Here is a 27,443-nt window from a genome sequence, read left to right on the forward strand (position 1 = left end):
TCCAGCGCTCCACAAACACCAGGGTGAGCGGTCACTTGAGTACAGTGCAAAGAAAACCATGTGGCGCTTTAAAGAAGCTATACAGTAGCAAGTAAGCATCCGTCTAAACACCGTGCTAAATCTGAATGACACGTTTTCAACATTTATTTTCATCTTCTGAATCTGAACTATAATTATTGTTATGATTATGTATTCTAAGTATTGGACCCTCGTCCGGTTCTGGTTCTGGTGTGTGACGACCCGGTTGATATTTCCATGGTTCGGCGGCGGACAGACAGGCAGGCCGGCCCGGGAGAAGAGATTAACATGAAGACATTAATTCATTCACACAGTTTATTACACATACAGAATCATATATAGCCCTGGATCTCCGTGTCCTGATGACGTGCCACTGAGACATAACATTAACAACAGCCAGCAGCAAGTCGACCTTGCTCTATGAGCTGTCTCCAGTGGCTGATAGACAGTCGGTCTATTACCCTCCAGGCGTACACAATACATCTCAAGTACACTGCATATTAACGTACAAGTACCTGTTATCAGTACACAGCATGTTGTATATATCACAACAATTATTATGGCGGTGATGTGGAAGATTCTGACTTGTTTGTCACCAGTCATCCATTTACCGGACTAACGCTTTGGTGTGAACTAGTAAACCACCCCGGACGTGTGAATCGCATTTCATTTTTATTTCATCATCAAATAAAATGAAATTAAACTTAAAGTTTAATGCCACATTGTAAGGTGTAAAATAAGTTTAGGTATACAAGCTCCCACCAATTGCAGTTACAAAATAGATAACCATGAGACAAATAAAGTGTCAAATAACAAAGCAACACTATTAAATATGCATAAGGTGAGTAAAAAATAAAAAATAAACTATAAGGCAGAGAGTATCTCAGTCTCTTGTGATAGTGCGAGACGCCACTTAGCAGCAGATATCAATTATGTATGAAATGTGCGTGCAAATGTGTGAGTATAGGCACACGGTCATATACATGAATAACAGCGGCACAATGAACAAAAGAGAGCAAAACGGAACTTGCCTGAGAGCATTTTTCCCACCACGATACACGCACGCACGCACGCACACACGCACGCACGCACGCACGCACGCACGCGCACACACACACACACACACACACACACACACACACACACACACACACACACACACACACACACGTGCGAACGCAACCTCCGAAGCTGATCTCTCTTCATACCTGAACATTGTCTGATCTAACGGACTGCTCTGCTGACTCAAACCCAAACCACTGACTTTACGGTGCACTCCTTCGCAAAGACAGTCTGACATATTGTGTGGCGGGCGGCGATGCATTCTTATCAAAGCAAGGCAGTGATGCTTCAATTTCAATATTCTGTGTTTGTCCATATTTCTTACTTGATGTAATCATAAAACGTGTGTGTGTGTGTGTGTGTGTGTGTGTGTGCGTGCGTGTGTGCGTGCGTGCGTGCATGTGTCAGTTTTAATCAGTTTTTACAAAAACTAGAAATGTTGCTTCGGACACAAAGTGAAATACAATTATTTTCGGCTTTCCATTTTTAGTTAAAGCCTCACTATGTGACTTTTTCTAAATGACTAAAATGTAATTTTGTCCAATCTGTATGGTATGTTAATACAATATAGCCTAACTTAATTATATTTTGTATCCCTGCTCTTCTATTGAGACATTTTGATCGTGTAAGGTCATGTCTCACCTAAACACAGGATTTGACACGGATTTTTTCCGGATGGCCAAGATTAAATTTATCCCCTAAGCACGCAGGCAGGCTCTATTAGCGAAACTGGATTCAAATCCTGCTTTAATTGCTTAGAATTATGGTGGAATTTTTACCATACACGTTTATAGACACACTTTTATACTTTTCACTAGTGCAGCCTCTGTTTCTGGCTTCCGGGGGTATATTTCGTATTCAGCCCAGCATACGCATAAATTGATAACCTCTTGAAATGTATAATAATGATATTACAAAATGGTTTCCGACAGGAAATGTAAAATGTCAATGCATACCAATTCTACAACATTTAGTAGAGTGATTTTTAAGTAATAAATAAATGGCAACATAGTTCTTGCAAGAGTGAATTACATTATCAACTTTCAGTACTCTTTGAGTGTTTCAACAAGTAAGTTCAATAGTGAGATAGGCAGAGATCTACTGCTGTATACACTGTGTACAAACAAGGGGAGGTAGATTTGAATTTCCCTTCAAACAGAATTTGAAGTTGGTTGAATTTGTTGATGATATCCTACTATAAATGTGCCATGTCTCTGCGTGTGTGCGTGCGTACGTACGTACGCATGTGTGCGCGTGTGTACGGTTGTAATGCACGTAACTCGACAACCGTTTGACCCACCGACTTCACATTCGGCACACGCGTTCCACACCCCCACAGGGCGTGCAGTGCCCGGTATCGAGTCGGTCGGACCCACGGTTCTCCAGAACCACCACAAAAGGCTCTGCTCTGGCTCTGCCAGTGGGCCTAATCAGCCTAAGGCCCCTCACCTGTGCAATTCCCAGCCTTTGCCTCAGCAAATTGATTACTTGACCAGTACACTTTTCATAGTCAGTTTGCATTCTTCAGGCACAGTCGATTACTCTACCTTTATGATATTTACATTAAGTATTCAATCAATCAATAAAAACACATTTGCTAAAGACAGAAACAATCTCGGGTAATGGCGAGAAGTCTCTAAGGTGACCTTCACACCAGAAAGCTTTACTGCGATTAAAACCAATCCTGCTGCACATTGTCGGAAAGTGCACTTCGTTTGGCAGGTGTGAAGCCTTAAGAACCGCATTCTACTCCGACCAAAAACGGAGGTTTCACTTCCAATCGTACTTGATTACGATTTGGTGCAGGTGTGAATGCAATCCGCAGCAAATAAAGGAAATTGAGCTAACAATGGCACTAAAGGAGGAGCTAAACACAGTTGGAGACGGAGAAGGCATATTTTACGCAGCACAAAGATGTCCCGTTACCGTGGATAGACGTGGTCGAAAGAGGAGACCGAAGCCCTGGTCGAAATGAGGACGAGTAGCCTACATTAATCAATTGCTTAAGGAAACACAGAAAAACACTGCAGTGTATAGCCTACAGAATAGTCTGTCTGTCTGTCTGTCTGTCTGTCTGTCCGTGCGTGCCGTAATCATGGAGTTCTGTCACTGTGTGGGGACTTTGTCTGTCTCTGTGCTCAGTGCGCTGAGAGAGAGAGAGAGAGAGAGAGAGAGAGAGAGAGAGAGAGAGAGGTCCAGTCCCCGACGGCACGACACATGCACGTTATGAGTGGGATTATTTTTAGTATAACTTCAAACAATATAGGATTTTACCATTTCTATTAAAGGTGGGGGTATCTGTTGTAATGTAATTGTATCTATTATAATCTGTATTCCTTTTAAAGTGCACTGTTGCACTCTGTATTTGTTTTTATTCTGTAAAGCACTTTGAATTGCCTTGAGTATGAAAGGTGCTATATAAATAAAATTGCCTTGCCTTGCCATTTGAAACTAGGCGATTTTCTCGCTAAGTCATTGCAAGTGTGGTCCACAAAAACATGACCATGCATGACCGAAACCATTTTTGCAAAACACATAGCAAATTTCTCATTGCTCACACAAAATATCCAAACGTTAAGCTGATTTTGTGTGTGTGTGCAAAACCAGTAACACAATTCCATACAAACGACAAGCAAAACAATTAAGTAAATCATGTACGGGTCAAACAAAATGGAAGCGTTTGGTGTTTGCTGACGTTGCTCCAATAATTCTGAATCTCTTCTGCATGTGTGTGCAAATACCACTTTTCACATTTACCTAATGTGTTTGCAAGAATAAGAGATTGAGGACAAGTGCAAAGGAGAGAAAGAGACCATGCAGTTAGACTGCCCCTTAGAGGATGAGGGTATCTCAAAGGCAAAGACAAAGACAACCAACCAAAGTTTCAGATGAAATATGTGTCTCAGCTATTTATCATGTCATCAATCACTGCCTTAACTCAATCTCAGGGAGGTCAACGGAACAGCATATACGTATAGTAAGAATAGTATACCTTTTTTACATCAATTTCAGTACTCCTGTATATATACACTGTAAACAGTTTCTACAGCTATGTTCCTTTACTTAAAAGGAGAATTCCATACTAGAAGGCTTTCTTACCTTTATTTGTAGTTGTTACATCCCCACCAAAGAGGTCCAGAATTGAATGAGGCTATGGGGTGTTGTGCTAATTCGCTTATTTCCATCGCTCTGTAAATAGTATCCCAAGCGGCACACTTTACTACTTTTTTTCGATGGAAATAAGCGAATTAGCACAAAAACCCCAAACCCCATTGACGGCTTATGGTAGGGGAAATAGCCAATAATGCACTTTTGCACAAAATAACACCTGGACCTCTTTGGTGGGGACGTAACAACTACAAATAAAGGTAAGAAAGCCTTCTAGTATGGAATTCTCCTTTAATCATCAAAACGTCCGTTTCTTCACACGTGTCATTACGTAATTCAAATTCAAAGGCACCACCCTGGTGGTGGCCCAGCTGGTGAGGTCTGCCTATAGTGTCATTCTATTAGGAGACGTCCAGAGTTCCAGACAGTACAGTGGCCATTCGGGACCACATGCAGTACGTTTGCAATGTCAACAGCGTAAGTGTTCATTATGCCACTGCTCTGCACAAGCAATAGTGACAGAGTGAAGGCATAGCCTGCTAGTATGTAAGAGCAATAGTTTATTGCTCTTACATACTAGCAGGCTATGTCCTTCACTCGTCGTCTCGTCTGTCGGGTAGAAACCTCATATGTCCAAAACGTGTGTGTGTGTGTGTGTGTGTGTGTGTGTGTGTGTTGCTTTTCGACCTTGTGGATCTGCTGCTTCTGACGCTTGCGTGTGATGATGTAGTACAGTATGGTCATTGGTCAAGCAAGGAATTCATTCACGAAATAACACCAAAGGTTAACCCATTCTGACCGGGCACCCATTTTGGTGTCAGCATCATGTTATGCTTTAGCTATTTAAAAATAGCAGATCTACAAGCTCATATCGCGCCACCGAGTGGCGCGATACGAGCTTGTAGGTCTGCTATTTTTGAAAAATCGAAGAACGACTGACATTTTTAGAATCTGATCTCAGGTCAGAATGGGTTCATCAGACCAGTGTGTGTCCGGCGGAAACCTCGTATGAATCTGATCTCAGGTCAGAATGGGTTAAGATATGGAGATGAGATGGTTTCTGCCCAACAGGCAGCGACGATGCATTTTTCTGTAGCGTATTGGGATACTTTACAATGCATTTACATGCATTTGGCACGGTTGATACAGACACTTTTTGTGTTGCCTATATAAGCAAGAAACATGCACATATAAGTATGAAGCCAGTGACGTAGACTCCGTGGGGGCAGCGGGGCTCGAGCCCCCATGAGGTATTAACCCATTCTTTTTTTTTTTTTTAAGATATTTTTTTGCGGCTTACGCCTTTTATTGATTTTTTAAGGGACAGACAGTAGGCTGACAGGAAACGGGAGAGAGAGATGGGGGGATGACATGCAGTAAAGGCCGTGTCGGGTCCGGGAGTCGAACCCGCGGCACACTGCGACTGGATTACCAGTCCGGTGCCCAGACCGTTATGCTACGGCCTGGGCCGTATTAACCCATTCTGACCTGAGATCAGATTCACACGAGGTTTCCGCCGGACACACACTGGTCTGATGAACCCATTCTGACCTGAGATCAGATTCAAAAAAAAAAAAAAAAAAAATCTTCGATTTTTTCAAAAAATAGCAGACCTACAAGCTCGTATCGCGCCACTCGGTGGCGCGATATGAGCTTGTAGATCTGCTATTTTTAAATAGCTAAAGCATAACATGATGCCGACACCAAAATGGGTGCCCGGTCAGAATGGGTTAAGACTCAGTATAGTAGTATATGTACAGTATATTCGCCTAGTCGGTTCGTGTTGCGTTGCCTGTCCCTGTATACACATGCAGAATGCAGATACATTTCGTATACATTTCGTCTCTGTAATGAAGCCCTGAGGAACTCCGGTCAAACCGTACAGGGTTTCAGTGGTTACACAGCTGTGTGTCATCATGAGAACTTCCCACACAGAACGGCACTACGTGGCAAAAAGGTATTTCTCAAAACAAGGTCAAATTTTGGCGTGAATAAAACCCCCAACGTGTGTGTATGTGTGTGTGTGTGTGTGTGTGTGTGTGTGTGCGTGTGTGTGCGTGTGTGTGTGTGTGTGTGTGTGTGTGTGTGTGTGTGTGTGCGTGCGTGTGCACACGTACCTGTCTGTCTGTAGCGTATGGAGCTGATGAAGCCGTTGTGCGTCAGGTGGATGGTCTTCACGGTGCCCGACGAGTCGTCGTATGTGAAGGTGACCAGGGTGGAGTCATACACCACCTCAGAGAGGCGCGCTGCACCTGTATACCTGCACGCACGCACACACACACACACACGCCCGACTAATTAGCATAATGTAAGGCCCCGAAAACCCCCCCCAAAAACTGTAAAGTTTTATACATAAAACATTGATTTTTCTTTTTGTTGTAGATGTTTGGGTTGCCTCGGGTTGGGTCAGGTTTGGGCAGAACTTGAGAAGTCTAGTCTAGATCATATTATACAACATAGATTATCTTTTTCAAACAGTTAATAAGTTGTAGCGTTTACAATATTAACCTTTTCTAATCTGAGGAATACATGTTCAACTCCATATTCACAGAACATAACATATAAGCCAAATTATTGGCTGGCTTATATAGGATTGTGACAAAAAAAAAAATCCATGACTTCACGCGATGTGTATTTGATAGAAAATAATTATTTCTTTGGGTGAACTATGTCAGGGGTTCTCAACGTTTTTGGCCGGGGTTCCCCCGAAAATGCTTTGGCCACGTCTCGCGACCCCCGCCCACACCCCGCCCCGCCCCCCCCCCCCCCCTCCCCACCACCAATACAAATTGACCGCCACAATAAGGGCTCAAGGGCAATAATGTGCTCAAGGGCGCATACGGATGACAAAAATAAACTGGACAAAGTGCTCGAGAAAGTGTGACGCACATTGCTCTCCAAAGAAGAACGAGACGTACGAGATAATCGTTTGCAATAATCATGTTTGCAAATCAAGCGAACATGTGCGCTCGTGCGTGGCGTGCGTGCGTGCAAATGTATCGGTGCACACGGACGAACTCTGCACCTGTAGATGACACTGCGTCCCGTTCCCAGGTACTGCGTCCTGAACAGCCGGCCGTCCAGGCTGTAGTCCTGGACGAAGGCCGCCCCCTGGCTGTCCGGAGGGGTGTAGATGTTCCTGTAGTAGCCGATGGACAGCAGGGACTGCAGCGTGTGCCTCACCATGCTGGGCATGGTGACGGCCACCAGGCGGTCCGTCGGGTCGTACTCGAACACGTAGCGCCTCTGGCTGTGCAGCAGCAGCATGATGGACTGGAAGTTCAGCGCACGCAGGCAGGCACGCACACACACACACACACACACACGCACACACACACACACATTTCGATTTCTTTATTTGAGTCCACATTTATAGAATACATTATTAAGGGCACAAATATTTTCAGTTGCTTCTGATAGAAACATCACGTGTCTCAGTGCTTGAGTCCAAACGAGCCCTAGATGTACAGAATATAGGCAACACATGAACTTATTCACAGCCAACACTGGTCACTTCAGTCTGTCGTATTACCAACACCGAAAGTAAATCGTGGGTACAAAAAGCACCTTCTCCTCCAAATAGACCGACTGCCTATAATGGAGGAGATTGAACAGTATGTTGCATGCCGTTTTGCCTTACACTTGGACAACCCTATAATCCTCAAGCCTCTGACCACTAGCCTGTGGACATGGCCCAGGCTGCCAAATATAAAAACAATGAGCTGACACGTATAGCCCAGTTGTATAATGGCCTGTATTAATGGTTGATATTTTACTTGTTTAGTAAGGAAAGCTTCCTCTAAACTTGAATCAAAAGCACAGCCAACTTCCAATAGAAAAACCTCTCTGCTCGTCAATTATAACACACACACACACACACACACACGGTTAGAACTGTAGCTTACAGGCCTAGAACAAATGCAAACTATACTGTAACGTAAAGAAGTGTCAGAAATCCAACCATGATGTTCTGGATCAGCAGCAGAGCTGTTGAGACCGAAGAAGACATGAGGCTTTGTGACACGTCAGTCCAGACAGATTGTACACTTGTACAATAACAAAAGCATGGTTTCGCTGTGACTTTGTCCTTATATAATGTATAATGTATACAATACATTCCCCTGATGATGACTCGCCACTATTCATTGTATAACGGCAGAACTCCTTCTCATGACGACGTACACTCAAAGATTGGATTTTGTCTTTGTTTATTTGTCTGCACATTTTTCAAATAATTTCCAATGCTTTTACCATCATCATCCTCTCCGATTTGAGAGCTATCAAGGATACCAGGCAAACAATGAACCTAGTATCTGTCTAAATAACCAATATTTCTTTTTACGCACGCACACACACACACACACACACACACACACACACACACACACACACACACACACACACACACACACACACACACACACACACACACACACACACACACACACACACACACACACACACACACACACACACACACACACACACACACACACACACACACAGGTCTACAGAGCATGTGTCATGAGCACCCTGTATGTACAGTGAGTCCTGGACGTTGCACGCTCGTCAGGAGCGTAAACTCAATGCCTTTCACATGCGCTGCCTTAGACACATTATGGGCATCACCTGGCAAGACAAGGTGCCAAACAACACCGTCCTGGAGAGTGCTGGAATCCCCACCAAGTACAGCACTCTGAAACAGAGACGCATGCGCTGGCTCGGTCATGTGGTGAGGAATGGATGGATGTCGGACGGACGGATTCCCAAGGATCTCCTCTATGGAGAACTATAGCTAACGGAAAGCGTCCTGTAGGCAGACCAAAACTGCACTACAAAGACATGTGTAAGCGGGACCTGAAGGCCTTCGGACATCGATCTGGACACCTGGGAAGCTGCAGCATCCGATCGCACAGCTTGGAGACAGATCTCCGAGGACGTTCTCTCCAGGTTTGAAGAGACCAGCTCGCCCAGCAGTCCGTGGCAAAGAGACTGAGGCGAAAGAATAAGGCCCAAAACCAACCAGACAGACCAGCATCAGTCTTTCCCTGTGTGAAGTGCGGAAGGGAGTGCGAATCCCGCATTGGTCTACTACTCAGACACACTGAACGCTGCACCAAAAGCAGAAGAACCCCTATCCAGAGCGCGACTCCATAGTCTCTCTCGACTGACGGATGCCAATGATATATACACACACACATACATAAATATACGTGTGTGTGTGTGTGTGTGTGTGTGTGTGTGTGTGTGTGTGTGTGTGTGTGTGTGTGTAATTTTTTTTTTTTTACCTTAATGTTCTGTTCTGGGGGTCCTTTTCAAATGTTTTCAACACAAAAAAGACGCTTCTCCATTATTCAGTTAATTGGAAAATGTAATGCATAGAATTATTGCCAAGAAAATAATTCACAGCTGAGGAAACACTGGAGCTCATATTCTGGACACAAAGGAAACAAACCAACTGTTTTTCCAGTGAGTTGTTTCAGCTCTACTTCCATTATTTAGCCACATTGTTTCATTTGGTTTCAATGTTCTGACTGACAGCGCGTAAAGCTTAAAGGTTTTATGACTCAACTCAACTCAACTCAACTTTATTTATATAGCACATTTAAAACAACCATAGCTGCCACAAAGTGCTGTACAGTACATAGGTAAAAACAGTAAGTAACACATAGACTAAAAACACAGAATACAAAGACAACACACAAAACAAGAAAAGGAGGGGGGGGAAGCAAGTTCAGGAACAGAGGTCTCATGCTGTGTTAAAAGCCAAAGAATAAAAGTGCGTTTTCAGTGAGGTTTTAAAAATGGCCAGAGAGGGGGCCTGCCTAAGTTGCAGGGGAAGGTCGTTCCAGAGCTTGGGGGCAGCGATTGAAAAAGCTCTGTCCCCTCTAAGCTTCCGTTTCGCCCTCGGGACCTCTAGCAGCATCAGGTCAGCTGACCTGAGGGAGCGGGCGGGAGAGTAGGGGTGGAGGAGCTCAGAGAGGTATGGAGGGGCGAGACCATTTAAAGCTTTAAAAGTAAAAAGCAGAACCTTGAACTGGATTCTAAAGTTCACTGGCAGCCAGTGGAGAGAGGCGAGGATGGGAGTTATATGCTCTCTCTTACGCGTGCCAGTTAGTAGTCGGGCAGCCGCGTTCTGAATTAACTGGAGCCGAGCAAGGCAAGACTGACTGGCTCCAAGGTAGAGGGCGTTACAGTAATCCAGCCGAGATGTAATAAAGGCATGGATTACTGTCTCAAGGTGCTGAGTGGTTAAAAAGGGTTTTACCTTTGCCAGTTGTCGCAAATGAAAAAAGCTAGACTTCACCACTAAGCTAATTTGGCGATCTAGCTTAAAGTCGTTGTCCATTTTAAAACCTAGGTTGGAGACTGTTGGCTTCACAAACTGTGCCAGGGGGCCTAGATCAAAGGGAGGGGGGTTACCAGAACCATTTGGGGCGAACACCACCACCTCAGTTTTCTTGTCATTGAAGCTTAGAAAGCTTAGGGCCATCCAGGCTTTAATGTCATCCAGGCAAGAGAGAAGAGCTTTAGGATCAGCGTCTTTCTTCTTTAGGGGAACATAGATCTGACTGTCATCAGCATAGAAATGGAACGAAATGCCATGTTTTCTGAGGATGGACCCTAGCGGCAGGAGATATAAGGAGAAGAGCACTGGGGCTAAAATAGAGCCCTGTGGAACACCATTGACCATGACATTCATTTTCATTTATTTGTCTTTTTCTTTTAGGTTTTATGACCTCAATTACACCCAAAAAACCTGAACTTTGAACATTCAGTGGATTTTCTGTGGTCTGAAGTATTCTTTGGGGTTTGGAAGGCCTTTGAGCTACAATGAAAACAGGCAACACAGTGAAACAGTGACATCTGCTGGCAAATCCCATTGACATATATGGGATTTGCAGTAAGTGATGTCACTTACTGCCGGCAAATCAGAGCACCTGTTTGAGCCAGAAAACCCCAGATCACAGAAAATCTACTGAATGTTAAAAGTTCATGTTTTTTGGGTGCAATTGAGATTAGAAAACCTAAAAAAAAAATAAGAACAATTCCAAAAGGTTTTCGTTTTTTGGCTGTGGGACCCAGCCTTTCGTCCAATCAGGATAGAGAGTCAAAAACGAAACCTAAGGTTTTTTGACCCCCAGGGGTTAACTGGGGACAGGGAGGAACTCCTTATATGGCCAGCACACTCTATAGTAGGGAGGATTATCACAACAAAACAAAAAAAATAAGTGATATTTGAATTAAGTGAAATCACTGAATATACCTTTAATGCAGTCATGTCCAAAGTCTGGCCCGGGGCCCAATCATATAGCCCGTGGACACTTTTTATATTATGGCCCGCAGCTTCCTTCCTAAAAGGTCTTATTTATGACCAGATGTTGCAATTTTGATGTTTAACCTGGGTCAGATAGGCTATTTTTTTTTGTTTTGCTACACTGTAATTTGAACAAAAGACAATTAATTGGACCATAAATATAACAGCAATACAGTGCAAGATAAGAGCTGAATTGTTTTTAGTTTGTTCCAGCACATGAGTGACGTACGGTGCATTTGGCTACACTGACAACAAAAAGACTATTGATATTGGACTGTAGTTAAATAAATACAATTTTGATGCATTTGTATGTGACTTTTGTTGTGGCCAGAAGGTACGGTATGCCAGGACATGCAGCCCTAAAGGTATCTTCACATTTTGAAATATGGCCCTCTTTGAAAAAAAAAGGTTAATGTGTCATACATGTCTCAAGAGTTTTATGTGTTGTATTGTATATCACAATCAAAATGTTACGCAAAAATAGGTTTTAATTTGAATATTAGGAGAGGTACAATATTAACACATTAATATTTCATAAGCCTTATTAATTTCTAAATGAATTCCTTCTCCACGCCAGTGCTCTCATTTGGGCTTTGGACCGGGAATGAGCTCGCTCACTAAAAATACACCCGGATGAATATTTCATCTGACGTTAGCTTTAGAGATATGATACCACGCTTCAGGTTACAGTAGACCTGATCGTCATCGCACACTTATTAATTTAAACTTTAACCACATGAAAGCTATACAGCGTCCCTGACTCCCTAATCTGGGACCGACACTTGGCAGATATAGCCGAGAGCTTGCAGGAGGACTATTTGTAGAGTGGTGGTTCTCAACCTTTTCTGGATCACTTGGATCACATGAAAGAGTTTAATTACACGTGGTCAGATGGGTGGGACCTCTTGATCCTACAATACGCATTTTCAGCATGTTTATTTTAATTATTGATTGTGTTAAGTGTGACTTGGAACTAATATACCGGTAGTATATTTTAAATTGGTATCATTACGAAGACCAAGAATAAATTACAATTGACTTAGTATGTTATGATTAAAGTCTTAAGTGTTTTGCTAATTATTCTGGGGCCCCACTTGCAACACGCTCGCTGCCTAAACAACCAATTTAAAATATACTAAAATATACTATGTTGAGAACCATCGGTGTAGAGGGAAAAAAGATAAACAATGGACCTCGACATGAAAAAGGTTGAAAAACCACAGGTTTAAGTGGTTCATTACGGTTTGCCCCCCCCCCATGCCACGGGGTCAGGGGTGGGCAGTTTCCCCCCCCCCCCTGTCACAGGTGGCAGGCAGGTGGCGGGCGGAGGACTCACCCGGTCCACATATGTGTAGCTCCAGATCTTGCCGTTGACCCAGGCGCGCGAGACCACCCTCTCGTTCTCGTACTCCAGCCTCTCGGACCACTCCCCGCGGTGGATGGCGGCGAGCAGGCCGCCGGCGGAGTAGGTGACGTTGACCTCCGTGTACTTGCTGCCGGGGGACCAGACCACGGGCCGGCCCAGACGGTCGTACTGGATGTGCAGGGTGAACTTGCGGTGGTCGTCGTAGATCTTCCCCACGCGCGTGTTCTGGTCAAAGTCGATGGACAGCAGGTTCCTGTTGTGGGCCTGGACGGACGCACGGAGGAACACGACGTTAATGTCCATGTGCACGAGAGACAGAAAGAGAGAGAGAGAGATGAGGGACAATGGGTGAATAGTAACTATTGTCTACTGCAGTTACTTATGTCATTTCTTATGTATTATTATTATTATTATTACCCTTGCTATTGTTATTATTATTATTATTATTATTATTATGCCATTAATGCTTTGGCAAAGAGACAGAGAGAGAGAGGGGGGCAGAGAGAGAGAGAGAGAGAGAGGAGTGAGTCAGTCAGAGCGAGGCAATCAATAACATTCTGCAGCTGTGTAATAAATGTCGTGCAACACGAGAGAGAGAGACTCGAAGACAATTTATTGGTTTAGAGATGAATGAATGAGTCATTCGGCGCAACCCCCCCGTTTATTTTTTTCCTTCTTCTTCATATAAGATTAACACCGAATCGCTCTGTTATGAAACAATGAGGAGACAAGACCTGCATGGGGACCATTCATTAATGTGTTACATGGCACATTCATTAATGTGTTACATACGGTACACAGTGTGACCTGGCCCTCTCTCCCATGCAATATCCTGTTTGCGTGCTGCCAGGGAAGAAAGGAGGGGGCAGGGGGGGGGGGGAAAGTATACAGGCAACAGGTTTCCAAGTCATTTGACCTGCCCGGGTCAACTCCATATGACGTCGACTATAGTTAATCATTCCAATATATCTCACAACCCGTTGAGTTAAATCTCAGTGGCGGCCCGGGGGCCTCTGTTTTCACTATTGCTCTTGTGAAGTGATATAATGGTGGTTTATTGCAGAGCATAGGAAATAATCATGCGTGCATACTAGCCAGTCGCTGTGTAAATAATAAATACAATTCTTATATACGAGCCCTATGGAATATATGGAATGCACATGCTAATAAAAAAGCATTTAAAATATTGCTTTGATGCTCATATTAACCATAAGAAGTATTACGTTTTTTTTTTTTTTTTTACTTTTAGCATTCTTTTTAGCATATATATATATTCCATACATTCCAATAGAGCTAGACTACCCATGGACATAATATTTTGACATCATCAACCTGCGACAGAAGCAGTCCGTATGCGTATTTCAGTTACAGAGGGCAATTATAATGTATACTATTAAGGCATATTTGTCTTATTAGCCAGGGATCCTTTTAACATTTTGGACATTTTGGACATTCTATACCCGACAGCAGAGATATATTTTGTCCAGTCTGTATGGTGGAGGTATGTTAATATACAGTAACATTGGGGAGGTTTCTGCTCTTCTACTGGGACATGTAGGGTTGCGTTCGGAAATGTGCACCGGGAATGTGGTCAGTTTGTCGAGTGTGGTGGGCGGTGACGTCACAGAGTGCGTTCAGTGTGCCTTATTTACGAACGACCACAGCTGGTGACGCATTCACACCGGACGACCCCAGCTTCAGGGTAGGGTCGCTCAGTGGACGACCCCAGCTTCAGGGTAGGGTCGCTCAGTGGACGACCCCAGCTTCAGGGTAGGGTCGCTCAGCGCGGGCACTCGGCACACCCGGTTGCGCAGCGCACTGGATTTTCGAACGACAACGCACCGAGTGCACTGAATAAACGAACGACAAGAGAGCACACCAGTGCGTTCAGGGCGCATTTCTCGAACGCACCCCTATAGATTCTGTCTGGTTTGACACGACCGGTGACGACAAATTCAATTTCTCCAAGCAGGCAAATGCAGCTCTTCTTGCACGAGAGACCTGCCATGGGTTCAAATCCCAGGGTATAACGTGACTTTAATGCGACGGTGCGGTTTTTTTACCCTCAGCCTGCGTTCGTAGGTGCTGTAGTTGGTCTTGGCCTGCTCCTTCCTCTGCCGCCACTCGATCAGGCTGGGCGCGTGGTCTCCTGGCAGGCTGATGTTGCAGCGGCTGGCCGTGGGGCTGACTCCGCCCCCGGCGCCCCCCGGGAGGAGGGGCTCCGTGCTGAGCGAGAGTTCCATGCCGCTCGCCAGGGACACGGCGAACGAGCCGTCGGCGCTCACCCGGTACGAGCTCTGCGCGTGCTCTGTGGGCGTCAGGCAACACGATCACACACGCCACACGCACACACACACACACACACACACACACACACACACACACACACACACAATGACAGCGACAGATGTGTGAGAAACAGAACAAAACAACAAGGACGTTAGATGTGGCTCATGACAGCTAACGCTGAGAGACGGTTTGACACCACCTTGCATACGGCGCAGCAAAACGCTCGCTTACAGGCCACTGTTTCTTTGCCTCTGTGTGTTTTTTTTACTACAAAGCGGAGCCTTAGTCAAAGTCTTATTTCCATATTCCAAGTACGAACAGATGCCGCTGTCGAGCAGCCTGCATGCACCGCTCAGTTCACACAGGTTTCATTTTTTAATGAACGCTTTTGTGTTGTCCAGTTGTGTGTTGAGTTGCATGTTTAACGGACTACAATGGAAACAAAGACTCTGGCTTTTCTGTGTGCGTCATCCATTTGGTATCTTTTTGGTGTTAGCATCATGTTATGCTTTAGCTATTGAAAAAATAGCAGATCTACAAGCTCATAGCGCGCCACCGAGTGGCGCGCTACGAGCTTGTAGGTCTGCTATTTTTGAAAAATCGAAGAACGACTGACATTTAGAAAACTGTCAGGATGTAGAGACATGCACCCAGATGGTCCATTTGGTCACATTTCTGTACACTCAGGAGTTAAATTCCATTCTGTGCTGCAGCAGCAGCTCCCACAAGCTTATCACACTCTTGCAACAGTTTGCCACAGCGGGTTGTTTCGTTTTTGATTTTTTCTTTCTTTCTCAAAAAGGCGGTTGCACACTATAGCACCTAGGTGCACACCATAGCACCATAGGTGTTGTTCCTGCTCTGACTGAGGTGTCAAGGGAACCATGACACGCACGCACACGCACATGCGCGCGCACACACACACACACACACACACACACACACACACACACACACGCGCGCACGCATGCACGCGCACACACACGCGCCTATTGTTGTTATTATTAATCTGCATTCTCTCTATCAGTATCTGAACAAAAATGTATCTATCGGGTCAAAACGTCATACATCCAAAACATGTTTCTTTGAATTTTTGAAAAACATCAAATGATCTCCAAGCTTCACGACGCGTTTCCAGCTTGAGGATCCTCTACGTCTGACGCTCGCTCGTGTGTCGTCGTGTAGTATGACAAAGTAGGGCGTACATTTACTGAAAAGGGAAAAAAAAGGAAAACAGATGGAGATAAGATGTCTCTGCCCGACGACAGTGAAAAACAAAAAACAGAAACAGAAAAATGACATTAAAAAAAATCTGTGTCAGGTGTGCAGTAAATTGGATCGCAGCGTGCAGATGGGGAAATGTGTGTAAAAAAAGGTCGTTGTTGTGTGTGTGTGTGTGTGTGGATGTGGGCACTGGTGACAAGCGCTAAAAGGCAATTAAAGAGATGACACGAGCAAACCATCCTCATAAGCAGCCTCTCCACTCCGTTTTCATTCCGTACTCATTTTGCTCATTTTATATTCCTCTCTAGCATCCAAAAAGAAAATGATAATTTGTTTTCCATTTGGTCCAATCTGTCAAGTCTCATGTGTCTGCCCGCCTGAATATATATCTACCTTTACCTAAAGTACCTAGTCAGTCAGTCAGTCAGTCAGTCAGTCAGTCAATCAGTCAGTCAGTCAGTCAGTCAGTCAGTCAGTCAGTCAGTCAGTCAGTCAGTCAGTCAGTCAGTCAGTCAGTCAGTCAGTCAGTCAGTCAGTCAGTCAGTCAGTCAGTCAGTCAGTCAATGAAGAATGAAACTAAAATCTAAATGCCACGCTAGTGCTCCCCCTAGAGGCCATGATGCTTCTTACACACATTGGCAGCTGGTGTTCAGACTAGCTCTCTACACCAGCGATGGCTCTCCAGGAAATGAGGTCAAACGTTAGAAAAGATAGTTGGTGTTAGTATTAGTTTCATCATTTGGAGGGGCTTACTTGCAACAGTAACGTAAAACAAGTAAACCTACAAAGTGCCTTTGACCCATTTAGACCTGAGGACGATTCTACAAATGCCTTCTAAATCCTGACGATCGTTCATATTCAAAGATGTGCACCACATTTTCACGATTTTTCAAAAATAGCAGACCGACAAGCTCGTAGCGCACCACTCGGTGGTGCGCTATGAGCTTGTAGATCTGCTGTTTTTCAATAGCTAAAGTATAACAATGTTTAAAACACCAAAAGGGGTCGCCTTAACGATACATCTGGGAACTAAAGCAACGCAACCTCCATATTCGTGTTGTTTCGTAAATGAATGCCCAACTTGGATCATGCTACAGCGTCACACAAAAGTACCAAAGAATAGCAGATCCACAAGCTCAAAGCACGCCTCGGAGCGATGCGTTTTGAGCTTGTAGATCTGCCGTTTCATTTGATTTATCCCGACATATGAGGTTTCCACCCGACATAGACGAAATCCAAGGTGGTTGGTAGAACAGCTGCTAACAAATCTTTTCTACGCCCTCATCATAACACTGCCCTATAGAATCTGTATTGGTTCCGCAATGCAGGATTATTTTTCTTCCTATATAACTCTCCAACTTTCCACCTCGTTTCAGCGATGAAACCACGGGAGCCATCGGTATTGAGCGAGAAGCATTTAGAGAGTGCCCCGAGTCCATATCTGACCTGAACACTACAGTTTACCCTGCACTCTCTACCGCAGTGGGTCCATCAATGTTTTAGCATCGTTTTGCCCTTCTTACCGTCTGACCTTCCCATCTATACCCACCTGAGTAGTATGTTGACTATGGGTTTTCCATTCAAAGTAGGAGCCCACACACGCACGTGTGCACGCGCACACACACACACACACACACACACACACACACACACACACACAGAGGTTGTCGTCCTGGGGTGAGTCATAGCCAGCCCCCCGGGGCAGAGCATAGTGGAGGAGAGTTGGGTGGTCGTGGAGGTGAGCCAGATGATGCATGGCTGACGATGATGCATGGTGACCAGTCCTACTGCACTGGAACAGCCCTCCATGTTAAAGGGAGACTTTGACCATTCTGAACCTAAAAGCCTGTCCGTTGCTGTCGGGCAGAAACCCTTTATATCTCCATAGTCTAATTATCTATCAGAACAATGGGATGTAGGCCAGTGGCACTATTCTGTAGGTTATTACTGTAGGGTTTTGAGTGGTGGAGCCACTCCATTGCGCAGCTATGTGTGTCCCTGTCTGCCTGTGACTGTACGAGCACGGAAAGTGCCTGCCTGTATGTGTGCCCTTTTCGAGCACGGAAATAGCGTTTGTTGACCACGAAGTGTGACTGTTGCGCAGCCTCACACACGCGCCCACACACCGCACGCACACACACACACACACACACACACACACACACACACACACACACACACACACACACACACACACACACACACACACACACACACACACACACACACACACACACACACACACACACAAATGCTTCCATCATACAGTCTGGAGCAACGGAAGACCTATCATCATCCTAATATAAATAGAAATCACCTATCACCTAAGTGATAGTTTGCATGTTTTCCCCGTGTCCCCTAGGGTAGGTACAAAAAACATGCAGAAATCCTGGTCTCTAAACTGCCTCCCCCTGGCCAGCCGGGGTGCCTGATGGAGGGGAAAGGAACTGGTTGGAATAAAGTGTTCCTTCCACGCGCTACGTCCAACCAGGGAAACTCCCCCCTGTCAGGTGTAAAGGAGCGACTTGGACACTCAGGCATGAAGGAAGCATGAGTTCAAGTCCGTTGCTCTCCCCAGGTTGGCGGAGGTTGTGTAGAGCCCAGGATGACATTAGATAATTGACACAGGGGTGGAAAATGGGTTACAAAATCGTGGGATAAAAATATAAATAAAAAATCACCTAAGCAGCGTGTTGCTTAGCAGAAAAGGAAATAAAAACAATAAAATATAAATTATATTTGAAAATATATTTTCGTGAACGGAAATGGCAGGTGTAGTTCCAGACACAGGGGTGGTCAACTTTGACGATGGAGAGAGCCACTATATTTCCACACTACAAGCTCAAAACGCGTCGCGCTGCGACACGGATTGAGCTTGTAGATCAACTATTTTTGCTATATTTGAATTAAAATACTGAATAATTTTTTGATTAAAATTAGAATCCTGAAAACTCACCTTTTTATTGATTTTCAAATGGATTTAGTTTTAGTTATGATAACTTTATGAACTAAATACACAAAAAAACAATACAATAATACTAGTCGTTAAGTACTAGTCATTTAATACTAGTCATTAACCCATTCTGACCGGGCACCCATTTTGGTGTCAGCATCACGTCATGCTTTAGCTATTGAAAAATAGCAGATCTACAAGCTCGTATCGCGCCACCGAGTGGCGCGATACGAGCTTGTAGGTCTGCTATTTTTGAAAAATCGAAGAACGACTGACATTTTTAGAATCTGATCTCAGGTCAGAATGTGTTCGTCAGACCAGCGTGTGTCCAGTGGAAACCTCGTATGAATCTGATCTCAGGTCAGAATGGGCCCCCTGCTATATAGCATTCGGAGCATTGTGGAACAGTTGTCTGGCTATATACACACACGAGACTCTAATACCGACTGGCAGACCCCTACCCTGTTTGAAGGTGTAGATGGTGTCGCTGGCGGACAGGTTGGTGCTGGTGACGAAGGCGTGGCGGCCCGGCGCGTCCACCTCCACCCGAGACCAGCGCTCCAGGTTGCCGTGGAAGCCGCTCACCTCGCCGGTGGGGAGGGTGACGTTGGTCACGTGACCCTCGCTGTTGTACCTGCAGGACAGAGAGTATATATAGGCCAGTGGTTCTTAACCTGTGGGTCAGGACCCCCCCCCCCCCATGGGGCTCCCCAGAGGACAGTGAAGTGACAATTTAAGGACTTTTAAGAGGGACCCGGTAAGGACCCAGAACCGTTACAATCCTAACGAGTCCCAACCCTATACAACAGACAGACATTTATTTCCATAATCATATGTTAGATACCTGAACTAGGTCTCAAGTGGTTACCGTATATCACCTATAAAAAAAAACTATGGTTTTTTGACCCCCAGGGGTTAACTGGGGACAGGGAGGAACTCCGTATATGGTCAGCGCACGCACGCACACGCACACGCACACACACGCACACACACACACACACACACACACACACACACACACACGCACACGAGGGTGTGAGCGAGGGTCGTGTGAGAGATCACGAAGCTACAGGAAAATCGTGGTCACCTCTAGCTTCCGTACTCATTGTGGTTGAAGAAAGAAGAAAGGTTTGTGCGTGTGCGTGTGCGTGTGCGTGTGCGTGTGTGTGTGTGTGTGTGTGTGTGCGTGTGTGTGTGTGTGAGTGTGTGTGAGACTGACTGTGGCTCATTTGCATTGGTACAGAGTCATCTGTTCTATGAGATATGAAAGTGCCATAGAACATTTAGGGTAGTGAGGATACAGTTGTTGTGAAGAGGCATAATTGAAGTCATAAAGGTAGAAATGGCTGTAGCTAGGCATTCTGACAACATTGAGGTCCACGATTATGAGAATGAAACCACCGTCACTGCAAGAACAACTAATGTAGAAATGTCTGAAGGACATTATGAGAGTCTTGATCTGCAAAAGAAAGATGATGCAGTCTATGAAGATCTACGGACCAAACCCAGGAAGGACAAAGGCCTACTGAAGAAGACCAGGCAGTCTGGTGAGATTACTGAGACAAAACATACTGCTGTTAATCTGCTGGTACTGTATCTGTTTATTGAATCCCACCACCTTTTCCCTATGAGTTCTGTTCTCCCCTGGAGGTATATATATAAAGGGAAATAAAATATGAAATAAAACAAAAGGAACATTTTTAAAAAATATGTTGAAAAAGTGGCTGATGGGCAAGTTAGTATAGTGCTGTATTTATCTATTTATAATATATCTATTTATTGTCTTTTGTTTATTGATCTATGATGGCCGGTTGTAAATGTCATTAGTATTTTGTAATGTTAGTATACATGTTCTTCTTATCATAAGTATGCTGTAACTATTTATTTATTTATTTGGATCACAATGGAAATAAGTGCAATCCTGATAATTCTGTACTGCTCTTCTATGACTATATCAAATAAATCAAATCAAATAAAAAACTCATACATTTAAAGAAAACAATTAAAACAACTTTTAAGAAGTAGTGAACATAGCAGATCTACAAGCTCACAACACGTTACGATGCAAGCTTGTGGATTGACCACTTCCACTTGTTTGGGTACTATCATCACGTTTCTGTTTTGAGTCTCGAGCTAAAACGTTTGGGAACTTCTTTCAATGTGCTGAGCAGGGATAGCAGAGTCTGAACGGCAAGATAAAATATTATTAAAGGACCACTTCAACACTTTTCAACCTATCTTCATATAATAGGTCCTCACTAATAATCATGATAAAATGGCACATAGGAGGGCTGTGGGCAGTTTAGAAACCGTCTTCCAGTGACATCATCATTAGGCAGATTCTTTTTTAAACAAGATCTTTTTACAAAAATGTTTAGATTTTCATCATCGTGAGAACGATGGCTTCCATTTTCGCATTGCAACTTTTCAGGATTAGAAAGCCTGCAGTTTATATTAGCTTGTATTCCCCATCGATGATGTCACTGGAAGACGGCTTCTAAACTGCCCACAGCCCTCCTATGAGACACAGACTGAGTAGAAAGAAATTGCGCCATTTTTTCATGATTATTAGCGAGGACCAATTATATGAAGATAGGTTGAAAAGTGGTGAAGTGGTCCTTTAACGCAGTCATAAACCACCAAAGTTGAAAAAGCGGCACTCCAAAAGAAATAAATGATGGAAGAATGGCTCAGTTCTCTATTGAGAACGCTTACGTGTTTCGGCAAAAGCCTTCCTTAAAGCAGATTGAACAAGAAAATATCCACACTTGCATTTACACATGGATTAAAGTTCTCAGCCGTCACGACTGATTTCAGTCATTTGGATTCCATAGAAAGCCAGCATGTCTTCTATGGAAGCAGGTCACATAGCGAAAATACTCAGTCTACAAACAACGTGTATTCAACGAATTGAGAGCTTGTAGATTGGCAATGTTTTTTTTAAGATTAGAGCATTTGAAGCGCTCAAACTAGCAGTTAACTCAATGTCTGCCAAGGACTTAATTAACTGATTTTTTATCAAGAAACATCTTCCATTACATTTTAACAGTCTTGGATATTATGTAAATGCAAAGTTTAAACCTCAATCTGTGATTTCTTCACCTGATTGGCAGTATTTATAGGATATCATATCAGGAACAAAACATTAAAAAAAAACTAATTTGTTCAGGAAACAGCACTATAGTGTGGATTCACAAGGACTTTATTTTATTTTGCTTTAATCCATTTTTACATTTTAAATGTTTTCAATCTATTTGTGAGTTGTCTGACTGAACCGCAACTTTTCAAAGCACTTCTGGTTGGGTTTAGCTAACAGGACTTTTAGACTCTTATGTTGTTTTTGTCAAACAGGGAGAAGGCCTCTCAGAGTGGTCGTTGGGTGTCTGGGGATGCTGTGTCTTATACTGCTGGGTGTGATCATAGCCCAGGCTGTGCACTGTGAGTATTACATGTGACTAAACTACCACATCACTCACTCAGGGATTTCAAGCTGTGAAAACTATAAGACCACCACAGTATTAACTATTATTGTGACTTCTCTTTTTAACCTAATTCTCACTGTTTCCCTTTCTCTTATTTTTTTGTGTATTACTGTGCATCTGTATGATAAAGGAAGTGGTGTTAAGAGGTGATGCACATCAAAAAGAATAACTTCAAACAGATGCTTGACCTCATCATGAACAGAAGAACAACTGTTTATTGATACTATTCTTTGTCCTTTGTAGTCAATAAAAACCTGACCCTGGAAAATACCCAGCTGGAGTCTGCCTACATGAACCTGACCCTGGAGAATACCCAACTGGAGTCTGCCTTAAAGTTCTCAAACTCTGCCCGAACCCGACCAGGCCCGACCAAGCCCGACCCGACCCCGGGCCCAAAAGATATGCTAATTAGTCGGGCCGGGCCGAGCCTCGGGCTCTGTGATTTTCCACAATTTTGTTCTTTGTTCTTTTTTAAAGGTATTATGACATTATTTATAACATAATTTTAACAACATTAAAAGTCTTGGCCATGGTCCTTCAAACGTGTCTAAAAAGTGTAAACACTCAACTCCACTCCAGTATTTCTTGCCAGGAGTTTTTGTGTATGTGTAATCTGCATCCTGAGAAGCCATGGAAAAACACATTATTTTAGCCTGTAGATGTCGGTAATTCCCCCTTTCCTGTCAACCCAAGATGCGCTTCTTTGACAACTTAGTAGGAACGTCACCGTCAAAAATAAAAGAGTCATCTAGGCCAGTTGGTATCCAGTGTAAGGACTTGTGTTGATTGACACAGCCAACAACAGAGCAGATTGATTTTTCTCTAGAAGCCATTATTAGTAAGTATTACAAAGAAACAAAGTTGCGGTCACAATGAGGAAGCGGAGAGGAGAGGGGCGGAGAAGAGAGGGTAGGCAGGGAGCAGAGGGGAGGGGGCGGAGGTTTAGCAGGGATCTACGTATATGCCTGCCGTCCAACCAGATGAGTCATTTTTGCATAATTATTCACAAAAGTCCAGACAGCAGAGAATACACTGAATGTTCAAACTTCGTTTTTTTTTTTGGTGAAATTGATGTCAAGAAAAGCCAAAAAAGCCAAAAAATCTACAAAAATGTGTTTTAAATGTCACAATCCCTTTAAGTGTTATTATAATAAATATAGCAATTCTGTTATTTGTGTAATGTGATTGTGTATACGTGTATGTATTTATTATGAAGAGGGCTGCGCTAGGTGATTCACTTGTGACAGGAGGAGGACTGGAGACGGGGTCGCATCGCACTGGCATTTCAGACTCGGAGGCCTCGTACACACAAGACAAACCACGTGACTTCCATTGGAAAAGCATTGAGAATGATGCGGCCATGAAACACAGACAGAACAGATCATGTCAGTCCAGCATGTGTGTACGAGGCCAGAGCAGCATTGCAGCCTGCCCCGCGCGCAGGCAGTAGAGAACAGTGAACGGTGAGAGACTTGCGTGCCTTGCTACCGCTGGTTTCCCTCTGGTTTGCGCACCAAACGAGCTACTAACCACCAGTTAACTTGCCAAGTTGCCATATGCTTAAATATTTTATAAAATCAATCGGATTATCACAGCTGAAGAAGCGTCAGGTTTTCGTCATGTTGCACTGAGAGTCTCGTTAACCCAGCTGGCTGCGATGAATAAAACCTAATTATTAATCAACGTCACCAAACGATCCAGTGATATATAACTTATAGCTACACGTAAAGCAACTTCACTTCAGAGGAAACTAAGGGAGGGAGCTGCAGCAGCTATTCGTGTTTATTCACCAGTCACCACCACCACTGTATGGAATCCATTAGAATGATTGGAAATGGAAGTTATGGAACATTAATAGCCTATTCTAACGTGAGTTACATACATCCTTTATTTCGATAAATCCGTTTATCTCCGTTCTCACTTTCACACTGAAACACGGCGCAGCTGCGCTGCCATTTAGTGCTGCTTTTTTTTCTCTCTCTTTTTTTTCTGTCTGGCTTTTGTCGGGCTTCGGGCTTAACATTATGGCAATTTTTAGGGTAGGGCCGAGCCTCGGGCCGACCCAGTTAGGGTAGGGTCGGGCCGGGCCATAATTTTTGGGCCCGTTGAGAACTTTAGTCTGCCTACATGAACCTGATCCTGGAAAATGCCCAACTGAAGTCTGCCTACAAGAACCTGAATGTAAAGTGTCAGATAGCAGGTGAGAGATACAAGCCTTTTTGAATAAATATGAAATTGTATTCCTATTGATATTGTAATCATTAGCCCATCAGGGCTGATGTATGACAATTATCATAGAAACATAATGTAAAACAAATAATATATAGAATAGCAGTTTTGAAACAATTTTGCAATAGCAGATATACAAGCTCACAGCTTGTATATCTTGTACATGGGGGAGGCACAAAATATGCACAAAATATTGTCAGATGGAGGTCTGTGGCCAAATCATTTTTAGTAGTAGTGATTTAGAAGGCATTTGTAGAATCAGGCTCAGGTCTTAATAATGGGTTAAAGGAGCACTTGATGTTGATTTGGGGGTTGTGGCCTAATAAATGTTGATTTGGGGGTCCGTGGCCTAATAAATGGTGATTTGGGGGTCCGTGGCCTAATAAATGGTGATTTGGGGGTCCGTGGCCTAATAAATGTTGATTTGGGGGTCCGTGGCCTAATAAATGTTGATTTGGGGGTTGTGGCCTAATAAATGTTGATTTGGGGGTCCGTGGCCTAATAAATGTTGATTTGGGGGTTGTGGCCTAATAAATGTTGATTTGGGGGTCCGTGGCCTAATAAATGTTGATTTGGGGGTCGTGGCCTAATAAATGTTGATTTCGGGGTCGTGGCCTAATAAATGTTGATTTGGGGGTTGTGGCCTAATACATGTTGATTTGGGGGTTGTGGCCTAATATATGTTGATTTGGGGGTTGTGGCCTAATAAATGTTGATTTGGGGGTCTGTGGCCTAATAAATGTTGATTTGGGGGTCGTGGCCTAAATGTTGATTTGGGGGTCCGTGGCCTAATAAATGTTGATTTGGGGGTTGTGGCCTAATATATGTTGATTTGGGGGTCATGGCCTAATAAATGTTGATTTGGGGGTCGTAGCCTAATAAATGTTGATTTGGGGGTTGTGGCCTAATAAATGTTGATTTGGGGGTCGTGGCCTAATAAATGTTGATTTGGGGGTTGTGGCCTAATAAATGTTGATTTGGGGGTCCGTGGCCTAATAAATGTTGATTTGGGGGTCCGTGGCCTAATAAATGTTGATTTGGGGGTCCGTGGCCTAATAAATGTTAATTTGGGGGTCCGTGGCCTAATAAATGTTGATTTGGGGGTCAGTGGCCTAATAAATGTTGATTTGGGGGTCAGTGGCCTAATAAATGTTGATTTGGGGGTCCGTGGCCTAATAAATGTTGATTTGGGGGTCATGGCCTAATATATGTTGATTTGGGGGTCCGTGGCCTAATAAATGTTGATTTGGGGGTTGTGGCCTAATAAATGTTGATTTGGGGGTCGTGGCCTAAATGTTGATTTGGGGGTCCGTGGCCTAAATGTTGATTTGGGGGTCCGTGGCCTAATAAATGTTGATTTGGGGGTTGTGGCCTAATATATGTTGATTTGGGGGTTGTGGCCTAATAAATGTTGATTTGGGGGTTGTGGCCTAATAAATGTTGATTTGGGGGTTGTGGCCTAATAAATGTTGATTTGGGGGTTGTGGCCTAATATATGTTGATTTGGGGGTTGTGGCCTAATAAATGTTGATTTGGGGGTCATGGCCTAATAAATGTTGATTTGGGGGTCCGTGGCCTAAATGTTGATTTGGGGGTCCGTGGCCTAATAAATGTTGATTTGGGGGTTGTGGCCAAATAAATGTTGATTTGGGGGTTGTGGCCTAATAAATGTTGATTTGGGGGTCTGTGGCCTAAATGTTGATTTGGGGGTCCGTGGCCTAATAAATGTTGATTTGGGGGTTGTGGCCTAAATGTTGATTTGGGGGTCCGTGGCCTAATAAATGTTGATTTGGGGGTTGTGGCCAAATAAATGTTGATTTGGGGGTCGTGGCCTAATAAATGTTGATTTGGGGGTCTGTGGCCTAATAAATGTTGATTTGGGGGTCCGTGGCCTAATAAATGTTGATTTGGGGGTCCGTGGCCTAATAAATGGTGATTTGGGGGGCGTGGCCTAATACATGTTGATTTGGGGGTCCGTGGCCTAATAAATGTTGATTTGGGGGTCCGTGGCCTAATAAATGGTGATTTGGGGGTCCGTGGCCTAATAAATGTTGATTTGGGGGTCCGTGGCCTAATAAATGTTGATTTGGGGGTCCGTGGCCTAATAAATGTTGATTTGGGGGGCGTGGCCTAATACATGTTGATTTGGGGGTCCTTGACACAAACAAGTTTGGGAACCACTGGTTTATGACTTACTTATATACTTCTCTTAAGTAAAAGTAGCAATACCATAATTATTACAATCCAGTATGTCTAGGGGTGGAAAAGGGTTCAAGATCCACCAGTAAATCTCCTGTTTGATGTTTCTAGAGTCGTGTCCCAGTGGATGGAAGAAGTTTGGACGCAGCTGTTACTACAGAACTACTGGGGAAACATGGCAGGAAGGTAGAGAGT

The 27,443-nt window shown here is 44.0% G+C and overlaps 2 protein-coding genes across 2 annotated transcripts in view; one reads left to right on the plus strand and one right to left on the minus strand.

Moving 5' to 3' along the window:
- tenm1 (teneurin transmembrane protein 1) overlaps positions 1–27,443 on the minus strand; it is a gene marked incomplete at both ends in the record, with an annotated part of 340,279 nt that overhangs the window by 24,712 nt on the left and 288,124 nt on the right. Inside the window, 5 exon segments of the mRNA XM_083785749.1 lie at positions 6,306–6,448; positions 7,214–7,461; positions 12,843–13,136; positions 14,936–15,180; positions 19,800–19,972. Of these exon segments, the coding sequence (XP_083641875.1) occupies positions 6,306–6,448; positions 7,214–7,461; positions 12,843–13,136; positions 14,936–15,180; positions 19,800–19,972 (1,103 nt within the window).
- Positions 20,681–27,438, plus strand: LOC310873226 (uncharacterized protein; the record flags this gene model as incomplete). Its single annotated transcript, XM_083785562.1, has 4 exons — positions 20,681–20,885; positions 22,690–22,776; positions 23,064–23,154; positions 27,360–27,438. The coding sequence occupies 4 exons, from the start codon at positions 20,681–20,683 to the stop codon at positions 27,436–27,438; spliced, it is 462 nt and encodes a 153-aa protein (XP_083641688.1).

The sequence above is a fragment of the Protomyctophum parallelum genome (assembly GCF_964188405.1).
Source record: "Protomyctophum parallelum genome assembly, chromosome: 16".
Classification (NCBI taxonomy): domain Eukaryota; kingdom Metazoa; phylum Chordata; class Actinopteri; order Myctophiformes; family Myctophidae; genus Protomyctophum; species Protomyctophum parallelum.